Source organism: Camelina sativa, chromosome 4 (assembly GCF_030686135.1).
Source record: "Camelina sativa cultivar CO46 ecotype springtype chromosome 4, ASM3068613v1".
Lineage (NCBI taxonomy): Eukaryota > Viridiplantae > Streptophyta > Magnoliopsida > Brassicales > Brassicaceae > Camelina > Camelina sativa.
This window is the reverse complement of record NC_141883.1, coordinates 7520381-7532770: the sequence shown is the minus strand read 5'-3', so window position 1 is coordinate 7532770 and position 12390 is coordinate 7520381. Positions and strand designations below refer to the sequence as shown.

Genomic DNA, 12390 nt, shown 5'->3' with positions numbered 1-12390 from the left:
ACGAGAGTGATGCAAAGCGATGCGTGAACATCGGGACCAAGATAACCCGGGATATGCGCGACGAGCTAATCTGCTTTGTAAAAACCAATGTCTCGACCTTCACGTGGTCGCTGGCAGATATAATAGGGATCGAGCCGACAGTCACAACGCACGAGTTCAACGCCTATCCAACACACAAGTCGGTGAAGCAGAAAATGTGAAAGCTAGGCACCAAGCGATCACTAGTGGTCAATGATACTATGATTTTTGTGTCTTCTAGCAGGTTCAATTAACCTTATGTAGTTGTAGTACTTATGCAGTTGGGAACTTTGCTATCACTCAAGATGCAATCAAAGTATCACAAGTCAAGCCAATTCAAAGAGTGGATTTATATCTAACAATCCTAGATTGGTTGAAACACAAAACGGAAATGAACTACAAGATTAGAAACGAACATGCATGACAAGAAGCAAAAATGAATGAGTAAAAGCAAAAACAAGTCTAAGCATGGACTGAATAATAAGAACAGAAACGGTCTCAGGAATGCAAATAACAATCACAAAGATAGAAGTTCTACGGATGGCGGTAATTGATGTCGGTGGAGTCTCTTAGTCTACAGAGTGTTTAACATGCCACAAGCAAACTATCTCTAGACAATGAACATCACGACTTAGCTAATCCAATCTCTTGGCGGAAGCTACTCAGACTCAAACACTTCCAAACCTAACTCTCGCTAGAGAAACATGGTCAATCAGGCATGACGAACCAGTTCATTCACGTCAATAAACACCCTAGACAACTAATCTCTTAGGCTAGGAATGTAGGTCTCTGGCACTAGTTGGTCAGACATTTCATCAAACACCTTTTGGGTGTGGAAGTGTCTAAGACCTAGTTCCAATTGATCAGAGAGAAACTAGTATTTATAACTCTAGTCCAGAAGGAAATCATACGAATCTAAACTTAAACACCCTACATACTAAGATCCTCCACCTAATTTATCCCATCCTCAAGAACTCTAACACTACTCGGATCTAAAAATCATCATCAATGATACAAACTCATAAAACATTGAATCAAGCATCATTAGATAGATAAGAATGAGATGAACAACTTTGTAGAAGAAATCAAATGCAAAAACTGAATAAACTCAAAGATATCAGATTACAAAGTCTCAAACGTTTTAGGTGCTAGGTAAACCTTAAGGAAAAAAACAAGATAAGAGATCCCCCCTGGAAAAGACTTAAGAAGATGTATATATAGTCAAACATGGAAAGCCCTAACACTTAAAACGACAACGTAAAGAGTCAGTTTGAGAATCTCCTGAAGCGTGTGAGACAAAGCGTCTTTCTTCCTGACACGTGCGATCGAGTCGGTGCGTGATGAGCGGCTCGAACGGGTAGCTCGAGTGATGCTTTGTCCATGTCTCCTAGATACCTGAAATACTCTGAAATGCACAATGTATGCAAAGATGATGCAAGTACAACTAGTTATCCTAGCTAAATGCATGAGAAATACATGCTAAGCAAAGGCAAAATATAGACATATCAGTCAACGGCGAAGTCACTAGATCCATCATCGAGGTGAAATATCCTGGGTGGCTGGCCAACCCAGTGGTCGTCAAAAAGAAGAACGAGAAATAGAGAGTATGTGTAGAATTTACGGACCTGAATAAAGCCTGTCCAAAAGACAGTTTTCCATTGCCCAAAATTGATCAACTCGTTGAGGCGACCGCAAGCAATGAGTTTTTAATGTTTATGGATGCCTTTTCGGAGTATAATCAAATCCTCATGCACAAAGACGGCCAGTAGAAACCCTCGTTTACCGAACGAGAAATTTACTGCTATAAGGCTATGTCTTTCGGCTTAAAGAACGCTGGTGCCACCTGCCAACGACTGGTGAACAGAATGTTTGCAGAGCAACTCGGAATCACAATGGAGGTATATATAGATGACATGTTCGTCAAGTCCTGACGTGCCAACGAGCATATTACTCACCTTCGGCAGTGCTTCGACACCTTAAATAAGTTGGGATGAAATTGATCCAGCGAAATGTACCTTTGCAGTAAAGTCAAGGGAGTTTCTCAACTATCTCGTAACTCGGCGAGGTACTGAAGCAAACCTGAAGCAAATTAAACCTATCAACGACCTACCATCACCGCGAAACGCCACAGAAGTTCAACGCTTAACTGGCTGAATCGCCGCCCTAAATCATTTCATTTCGAGGTCGACCGATAAGTGCCTCCCGCTTTACCAGCTGCTCAAAACCAAAGGAAAGTTTGACTGGACCGAAGCATGTTATGACGCGTTCAGAAAGTTGAAAGAGTACCTGTCAACGCCACTGATTCTAACCAAGCCAAAGCACGGCGAGACCCTCTTCCTCTACATTGTCGTGTATGCATCCACATTCAGTGGGGTACTCTTCAAAGATGACCGTGGAGAGCAACGACCGGTCTTCTATATAAGTAAGTCACTCGACGACGCTGATCCCCGTTATCCGATGGTCGAAAAGGTTGCCCTAGCGGTTGTCACTTCGGCAAGGAAACTCCGTCCATACTTTCAGTCGCATACTATTGCTGTCCTAACAAATCAACCCCAACAATCTATCCTGCATAGTCCAAACCATTCAGGTTGGCTAACCAAGTGTGCGATAGAGCTCAGCGAGTACGATATCGAATTCTGCACCCGCCCAGCCGCCAAATCATAAATTCTAGCTGATTCCTTGATCGAGTTACTTCTAGAAGGCGACGAGCCAACACCCTCATACCTGTTTGACGGCCAATGGACCGTGCATGTCGACGGCCCCTCCTCTCACCTTGGTTCTAGAGTAGGAATCCATCTAATATCCCCAACCGGTGAAATTTTGGAGCAGTCTTTTCGACATTGATTCCAAGCAACAAATAATGTTGCCGAGTATGATGCACTTATCGTCGTCTAAAGCTTTTTAGGGGAATGCAGATCAAACGATTCTACACGTTTTGCGATTCTCAGCTCGTAGCCAACCAGTTCTGCAGGGAATATGATACTAAGAGCGAACCGATGGCAGCTTACCTCGATGTTGTTCGAATCCTCGCCAAACGTTTCAACGAGTTTGAGCTGACCAAGATCCCCAGAGGAGATAACGCCCTGGCCGACGCCTTAGCCGCACTCGCTTTGACTTCGGATCCCGACCTTCGGCGAATAATCCCCTGAGCATCAAGGACATGCCAACGAGAAACCTGCCTCGCAGTCAACGCATCGGTCGACCAGGACAACACGACATCGAATTTTGAAGAAACAATTTGAACTTCCCTCAGACAGCGACAAGACAGACTTGAGGGTGGAGATCAGATCTTACATGGCTGACAGCGACTTACCGGCGGACAAGTGGGTTGCCCATTATACATTGATGAAGGAGTTCTTACTCCGATGGAGTGCATCGTGAGCGTTGTTGACTTGCTTGCATGGAGACGACACAGTCCGACATATGATGGAAACCCATGAAGGGGCGGGTGACAATCATTTGGGTGGGCGAGTCTTGGCACTACGAATCAAGAAGCACAATCACTATTACCCAACAATGATCTCCGACTGTGAGGAATTTGTCGCGAGGTGTGAAAAGTGCCAACGACATTCTCCCATTATCCATTGAGCCGGCGTAGCCCCGTACCCTTTCTTGCGCTGGGCTATGGACATCATCGCCCTGTTACCCGCATCAAGGCAAAAGCGTTACATCCTCGTCCTAACAGATTATTTCACAAAGTGGGTCGAAGTTGAGTCTTACCCTAACATCAAGGCTAAATACGTGCAGAACTTCGTCTCGAAATTTGTCATTTGCCGACACGGGTTACCATACAAAATCGGCACCGACAATGGTTTGCAGTTCATCTCCCTATAATTTGAAGATTTCTGTGCAAAATGGAGAATCAGGCTGCGCAAGTCCACACCGGGATATCCAAAAGGGAACATCCAAGCAGAGGCGACGAACACTAATTTGGTTGATAGTTTCGAGTTATCTTCTCTAGTTTGAGAAGTCATGAAGGTTTATGAAGAGTCTTCTGCTAAGAAAAATATAGAAGTGGCGTCCTCTCAATCCACATCCGTGATGGTCTCGCCGTACACTCTTTGATACAAGACTCGGTGGTGAGACTTGTATCGGGATAGAGATGATGGCTTCGCAAGCTAGCGGTCGCTTCTCTCTTGTGAAGGAAAGATGATCGATGATGTAGATCTGACACGATAGTTGTCGCTTCTCTCGTGTGGGATCGGTAAAGGGGAGTGTTGGCAGAGCGAAGTACACCACAGAGATGTGATTGGTCTCTGATACAGTATATGAACTTAGCCTTGTGGAATCTCACACACAAGACAAAGAACAAGCTTATTCTCTTAAGAACACTTAAAGAGAAGAAGTAAGAAAATTCAGTGTTTTATTAATAATCAAAGGTGAAAATTCGTACAACTGCTGCAGGGGGACTTTATAAGAGTCCTTCAGCTAGCCCTAAGGCCGAAAATAAATGCAAAATAATGCAACAAAGGAAAGCAAATAAAATCAAACACAAACCATTGTTTTTGGAAAGTAAATAAACTAATTAAAGAAAATATAAAGCAAACTAGAATAGGACTTACCTGGATGCGATCTAGGTCCAATAGAAGTTCTCTACACCACTTCTTGTACTACTCGATGAACTACTTTAGGGTTCTTGTCTTGTACTGGCTTTGTGGGCTTGTTTACTGAAGTAGGGGTCTTCCTGGAGTTCCTCTAGAGTATCTTGATCAGCCTCTTGATGCTCGTTCATGTCCTCTATGTCTTGGTCTTGATCTTCACTATCTTGATCGGAGGTGTAGCTTCTATCACACGTCTCTTGCAGATCCAATGTCTTCTCTTGGATTCTTGAGGTTCCTTGACCTGCCAAAAGAGATTTCATACCTGGGGAACTGGTTTGATCCAGGCTCATTTGGGTGAAGGCTTCAGCAAGCTCTTCCTCAGGAATGTGGTCATCTCTGTTGTGGCGGCATGATGGTGGTACAGACGAGTTGACGTCCTTCAGCTCTAGGGAGCTTACAATGTCTTGAACAGCTAGGTTAAACCTCTTCCTTAGCTGTTTAGCCTTTGATCGTGTCATAGGGCCTTCTCGTGCTTCTGGTACAAGATGTGGAACAAGATCTGGTTCAACGGTTTGGGCGGTAGGGTTGTTGTCCGCATCACTCTTGGTAGCTCCAACAACCGTGGTGCTATGATCTCTGCTGTTGTCTTAACAAGTTATAAATACAACGAGTGGGCGACAAAGATGTTGAATGTGCTTCAAGCTAAGCAGAAAACATGGTTCATTAATGGTACAATACTGAAACCAGCAAGCAGTGATCCTGAATTCGAGAATTGGCAAACCACGAATTCATTGATTGTTGGGTGGATTCGGACTAGTATTGATTTAAGTATATATTCGACCAAGGTACCTTCAGTTGCGTCCAAGGTTCGCAGGAGAGGAGTGTTACAAGAGGCCTAAGGTTTGTGATCTTTGGTTTGAGGGGAAGTATTGTTGGGATAAAACCAAGGTTCCACATCGAAAGATTAGAAAATAAGTTTTTAATATATAAGTAAAGTCTAACTCTGATTAGTATGAACACTTTTGGAAAGGATTTCAATCAAAAATCCGTGCGCATTTTGCCTAAAATAGACAATATTATACCAATGAGGGAATTGGTTTGGATTTTGAAAGCCGAACAGTATCACTAATCCTCTCGGATGGTCAATGTTACAAAGAAAACGTACAATGGGTTGTGAACCCAATTATTAAAAGTAGAAAATAAGGGTACGGATAACATGTAGAACGAACATGTTTTTCCATTTACTACAAAATATTTTTACATTTATATATACAAGAGAGATGAAAGATACTCTAGGTTAATGTAATTACAGAGAAAGAATCTTAGTCTACGCAATCAAATAATGAGAACAAAATGAGGATGAAATGTGCAGATAACCTCGTGAAACTCTAACAAAACTTTGGATATATGGAAAGAAAGCAAAGTGATTTTGGATAAGAAACTAAACTTGCTTTGAGATGACGAAACGAAGTGAGAAAGATACGAAAAAAAAAAATTCTTTCAGAAAAAAAAAAAAAGTAAAGTGATTTTGGTCGTCTAATTTGTAAAGATGAATGTAAAAACAAAATAACAAACTTTTATTTCACGGATTATAAATTACATAGGGGATAATAGAGGTACACAAACATATCAACCAAAATAGGGGATGGTCAACGTTACAAAGTACAATAGAAAGGTACGATGGGCTGTAAACCCTATCATAATAATTATTAAAACATAAATATGGAAGTTCACTCTTTAACAACAAGCATCGATAATAACGATTAACCGCGATGATATTATCCAGAACCGTTGATCTTTTCGAGAACGTGAAATCCGGCCTTAAGGATCAATTCTTTCTGCTTAGCCACAGATTCACCAATCTCCTTGACTTTCGCTGCTAGTGTCGTTACTTTTTCCCTGATTGAGTAGATGGCAAGTTGCGTGTCCACCTCATCTCCTTCATTCTCAATAGCCTCATCTGCATCTTTTATAAGAGACTGGATCTTTTGTTCTAGCTGGCGGACTAATACAAGTATGGTCCCCAGCGAGTCTTCGTTGGTTTCGATACCAATCTCCACCGGTGTTGAATTTTCATGCTCTTTCTTCAGAGCTTCCGCCTGTTTCTTCAGAGCATCCATCTTGTTCGTCAAGTAAGTGTGGACGCCTACCCATCCCATCGCAATCAAAGATAATGATACAGCCCCTGCAATGCCCAAAGACTCACCCACGCCTGTTGCAATAAGAGCTATTGATCCGAGGGAAACAATGAAAAACACAGCGCCGAGAATCACATTCGAGATTAAACTCCATTTTTTTGCATTAGCATATTCATGACCAAGCTCTTTTATTTCCTCAGCATGCTTTTTTTTAGCCTCACTCACTTTTTGCAGAAGGAGTATCTGTTGCTGTTGGATCAGTTGCAAACTGATCGAAGTCGTGACCGCTACGATTTGAAAATAATCTCCCATTAATTTAAACCGTTTTAACTCCTTCAAGGTGTTTTCATACCTCTTTTTTTTTCCACCAACACCCTTTACTGCCGACTCTTTGTCAAACTGTGCCACGGCCTCTACAATGTAATGTTCGCCCATTTCTGCTAGCTTCACGCAAGTCAATACATCATCCAAAATCTCGAAAGTCTTCTTGGTGTTTTCAAAATAGGCCGTGACCAAAGATTTTAGAGCTTTGCTCTCCCACACATTGTCTTCGGTTTCAAATATGAAGTTTGCCACATCTTGGCTAACTTCGAGTAGGTGTTTGGAGACCTCCATGTGTATTTCGTGTTGGGACATAAACCCAGTCCCAGTCTCGGCTCCATTAGTGAGTGAGTCTATCGCTTTGATGGTTCGCTGCTGAAGCGAAAAATCAAAGGATTTGAGGTGTGGGTGGTCTTCACATGCCGATTTATAAGCACTTAGGTGTTCTGAGCATTTCGACATCGTATCTTCCGATAATGCCATCGATGATATTACTGAAAGGAAAAAAGAATATCAAGAAAAGGTTAAGCGATTTAGCATATAGTTCCCAAATCAGAAATTTCGAAACAATTTTTTTTTACTAGTCAGGGGCGGAGCTATATAAGAGTGAATGGGTTCAGTCGAACACCATAAACTTTCATATTTTAAATATTTTTTTTATACAAATTTAACTAATAAGTTACAGTTATGAAATATAATGTTTCTTTTTTTTTTTCTGCGTAGTAATATAATATTAAGCACAGAAAAAGATACAGTTACTTGTAAAAATATCAAGAAAAATAAATTATTATAACAAATATTTATATAGTTTTGTGTATAAAAGAAATTGGTTATTTTTTTTATTATAAATATGAATATGTATATATATATATATATATAATAAATGTGAGCAAAATCTAATTACACATAAAAGCACAAATGAGCTAGAGTTGAAGAAAGACAAAAATTACCAGAAACTGGATCAGAACACCGGCGGATATCGATCTCAACCTTCTTTGACATTGTAGGTTTGAACTTTGAAGTTTGAATGATTGTTTTAGCTTAAGTGATATACAAGTATTTATAGGAGAAAACATGCAGGAGGAACCCGTGTTTGGTTAGTTACAACTATAAATCTCAACAAACAAATGTCTATATGTCCCCAAAATCAATAGTCATTATTCATTACCGTGCGCCGAAAAAGTTAGTTTCTTAAAGGAATATTAATACCATATCAAAAGATTATACAATGGGATTACTTGGGTAAGGTGTAAACTTTTATAAGTTATCTCCTAGAAACCTGTAGAAAAATCAGAGGAAGGGATCGATGATGTGCATGTATTTTACCTTGTCTTTGTAGAGTTTATTCATCTCTTTTACATACAGTAAAAATTCTATAAATTAATATTTTATAAATTAATAAACACTATAAATTAATAAATGTTGTTAGTTTCAAGTTGAGTCAGCGTAAAAAAAAATAACAAAATTCGATAAGTTAATAAGATAATAATATTTTTGAAATCCTCATGTAAAATATGGTCCCAATAACATCATACATTAATAATCATGTAAATTTACACATATATATATATATATGCTGATATAATAATGTATGTTTCTCCTAAAGCTCATATCTATAAAATAATTGTTATGTTGTATTTTCAAATTATAATGATATAAAATATTTTGTAACATGTCATAAAGATAGCTACAATTTTTAAGTTTTTAATTTCTAGATATCCATAATTTACATTTTGATAATTTGATTGACTATTAAAATAAAACAATTGATATTATTATTCATAAATTTGAATTTATGTATGTCATGTGTATAAGTGAATTTGTGTATTGTATTTGTAATTTATTGTTAATAATGTTTTCTAAGTTTTACAAATTCAATTCCAATGTCATAAAATTTAGAACATCCAAAAGTCTAATTTCATTTTGTTAAAATTGTTTTAATTCATAATTTTTAAAAATTAAATTATTAAAATTATATCTATAAATTAATAATTATTAGTTTATACTATAAAATAATAATTATTAATTTATAGATAAATTAATATCACTATAAATTAATAAAATGTGTTGGTCCCAATATTATTAATTTATAGAGGTTTTACTGTAGTTTACTAGCTAGTTTTGTCATTATTGTGTAGTTTAGCCTCAGTTTGTGCATTAGAGTAGAATATGCATTGCATTTGCATTGTTTCATGCATAAACAGGTGAATTGGATCCCAAGAAACATGGAGTGAGCTGAAGAGGAATAGAGTGCAACCACTGGAGCAAACCAAGGCTGGAATAGAAGAAAACTAAGGTTCAGAGGCCACTAGACCATCATACTCGACCATGTGGGAAGATGGACTCGACCAGGTGAAGAATCAGAAGAAGAAGGCACTCGACCATGCACTCGACCGAGCACATGGTCGAGCACTTCCATCCGTCTTAGTGTTTTGTCTGCTAGCTAAATCAGGGCTTCCTTCCCTCACTATATATACCCCTTGTACTCTATGACCGCCCACAAGTCAGAACAAGTCAGAAATAATATCTAGAGCCACCTCAAACCTAGTTTTTGCCCTTTTGGGTATTTATTACTTTTCTGCATCATTATCTATTTTTATCTTAGCTTTTTCCAGATTTTTAGAGTTTGTAAACCCTATAACTTTTTATGTGTTGGAGAATCTGAGTTTACTTCTTTGTATTTAGTTGTAGATCTCTCTCTTATATTTCTAGTCATGTTGGGTTCATCATTTTCTGGGTTTGAGTTCTTCATCATCATGATTTGTTCATTTGAGTAGTGAGGTAGGGTTCTAGAGATGAATTAGGCTGGTTTAGAGTTATGGTTGCCTAGACTGATCAAGTTTTGTTTGTTTATAGATCACTTCCAGATTAGGTGTTTTTTAAGCTGTTCTTGTTATGAGAAGTTAAGAACAGATATCAGGCTTCCTTTCATCATACCAATGCTTATGTTGCTAGATAAGACTTTTGCTGGAGATTATTGTGCCTAGCCTAAGAGATTAGTTGTCTAGGGTAGTTTTTGACAAATAATGATTTGAGTTTTAGTCCCTATTAATCAATGTCATAGCTAGTGAGAACTAGGTCTAAGAGTGTTTAGACCTGATTACTATTGTCATGAGAGTGGATTAGTAAGTTTATGAGGTTATTGTCTAAAGATAACTCATGTTGATTGAGGTTTGTTGATCAGTTTAGGTAGTCATAGCTTGAGACCAGCCCATGAATCCATCTCTAGGAGCCAAATTTTTTATTGATTGTCTATTATTGCATCATGTCTTGTTTAGTTGCATTATGTTCTATTTTAAGTTGTTGAAATTGCTTATGTTCTTCGAATTTAGCCACTCGACCTAGTCACTCGACCTACCATACGATTGAGTGCTTGTTCGAGCACCGTCTGGGCTGCTTGTTTTGCATTATGTTTCACTCGTGTTTCATTGCATTCATTTCTGCGTATGTTTTGCATCTTTGTAATTTTTTTTCATAACATTTTTCTAGTTCTTGTTTTTGTTTAGTTCAGTTTCTGCTTAGTTTATCCTTGTTTATCTTGCATTTAGTTTATTTTCTAAGTAGTTTACATTCTACATTTCATTATTGTCATTAGGTTGTTAGTAAACAAAACCATTATCATATCTGGCATAATCACCATTTATAGATTGACATCTCTTGTACTGTAACATCATAAGAGAATTGAAATCTCTTGTATTCCACCTAATCATCATAGCTTATGTTTGTTTGACATTCAATCATACATTCATAAGTTTATTCACACACAAAAGGCATGTTTCAATTGGCACTGTTGCCATTAGGGTGTTGATTTGTTTTATTTAAGATTTACATAGGTTCAAGATTAAGTTATATTGCTAATTTCTCACCACTGTTTAGTTTGTTCTGGTTGGTTGTTCTTGAGTTTCAGGTACACACTAGAGATACAACTCGACTATCTGCACGATCGAGCGTGTGATCGAGCACCAACCCAGAAACCAACTTGTTTCCTTGTCTCAATCAATCGACTCGATTACACGCTCGAATGGACACAAGGTCGAGCAATGGCTCGAGCAGGTTCATGCAAACAAGATCCAAGGGAAACCACAACTTCTAGAAGTATATTGATCACATCAACCCATTGCCAAGGGATCCGAGGCAACAAAAAATAAGAATACTCAAGAACAAGAGGAACAGTCAAGAAGAACAAGAGGCTCATGGATCCACCAAACAATCAGAATCAAAGACCAAGGTACATAGAAGCTGGAGATGCTCCTAACACTCACAACCAGTGAGCAAGGATAGTTCCACCTACTATGGCCAACAACAACTTTGAGATCAAGAGTGGTCTCATCGCCATGATCCAAGCTAAGAAGTTTCATGGTCTACCTATGGAAGACCCCTTAGATCATCTTGATGAGTTTGACAGACTTTGTGGTCTAACAAAGATCTATGGTGTTAGTGAAGATGGCTTTAAGCTCAGGTTATTTCTATTCTGATCTCTTGGAGACAAGGATCATCTATGGGAGAAGACTTTTCCAATTGGTGCTATTATAACTTGGGATGGTTGTAAGAAAGCTTTTCTGACCAAATTCTTCTCTAATGCCAGAACTGCAAGATTGAGGAATGAGATCTCAGGTTTTGCACAGAAGAACAATGAGACCTTTTGTGAGGCTTGGGAGAGGTTCAAAGGTTATCAAACACAATGTCCACACAATGGATTCAGAAATGAGTCACCGCTCAGAACTCTCTATATGCTATTACAACTTAGGATGGTTGTAAGAAAGCTTTACTGACCAAATTCTTCTCTAATGCCAGAACTGCAAGATTGAGGAATAAGATCTCAGGTTTTGCACAGAAGAACAATGAGACCTTTTGTGAGGCTTGGGAGAGGTTCAAAGGTTATCAAACACAATGTCCACACAATGGATTCAACAATGAGTCACTGCTCAGCATTCTCTATAGAGGAGTATTGCCCAAGATCAGAATGTTGTTAGATACAACTTCCAATGGTAACTTCCTCAACAAACATGTAGATGAGGGTTGGGAACAGGTTGAGAACTTGGCTCAATCTGATGGGAACTATAATGAAGACTATGACAGGACTGTGAGGTTTGTTGAATTAGGTCAAGATGAGAAGTATAAGAACTGTGAGGTTGTTCATGAGAAGTTATTCATGAGAAGTTGGATAGGATACTCCTAAGCCAACAAAATAATATACATTTTCTTGCTGAAGAAGACACACCAGCTCAAGATGGAGAGAATGAACTTGCTGAGCTTCGCTATGTGCGAAACCAAGGAGGTTGCAAAGGCTACAGTCAGTTTAAGCCTAACAACCTCTCCTAGAGAAGCACAAATGTAGCCAACCCTCAAGATCAGGTTTACCCTCCTCAGCC

General features: G+C 38.8%; 1 protein-coding gene and 2 non-coding genes across 4 annotated transcripts; all 3 read right to left on the bottom strand.

Annotated features, from left to right (window-relative positions):
* Positions 1-6115: 6115 nt before the first annotated feature.
* Positions 6116-8052, bottom strand: LOC104780068 (UPF0496 protein At3g28270-like). Of its 2 annotated transcripts, none has more exons than XM_010504524.2 (2): positions 7969-8052; positions 6116-7512 (listed from the first exon to the last, which is right to left on the bottom strand). In XM_010504524.2, the coding sequence occupies exons 1-2, from the start codon at positions 8018-8020 to the stop codon at positions 6338-6340; spliced, it is 1227 nt and encodes a 408-aa protein (XP_010502826.1). In that variant the 5' UTR covers positions 8021-8052; the 3' UTR covers positions 6116-6337. The 2 variants fall into 2 exon arrangements, with proteins under 2 accessions (XP_010502826.1, XP_087366168.1); XM_087510042.1 differs by having other exon boundaries at positions 8009-8052.
* A 3558-nt stretch (positions 8053-11610) lies between these two features.
* On the bottom strand, positions 11611-11717 carry LOC147945560 (small nucleolar RNA R71). Its single transcript, XR_015597832.1, has one exon. It is a non-coding gene; the product is annotated as a small nucleolar RNA R71 (small nucleolar RNA).
* Positions 11718-11819: 102 nt separating this feature from the next.
* On the bottom strand, positions 11820-11926 carry LOC147945559 (small nucleolar RNA R71). Its single transcript, XR_015597836.1, has one exon. It is a non-coding gene; the product is annotated as a small nucleolar RNA R71 (small nucleolar RNA).
* Positions 11927-12390: the final 464 nt, after the last annotated feature.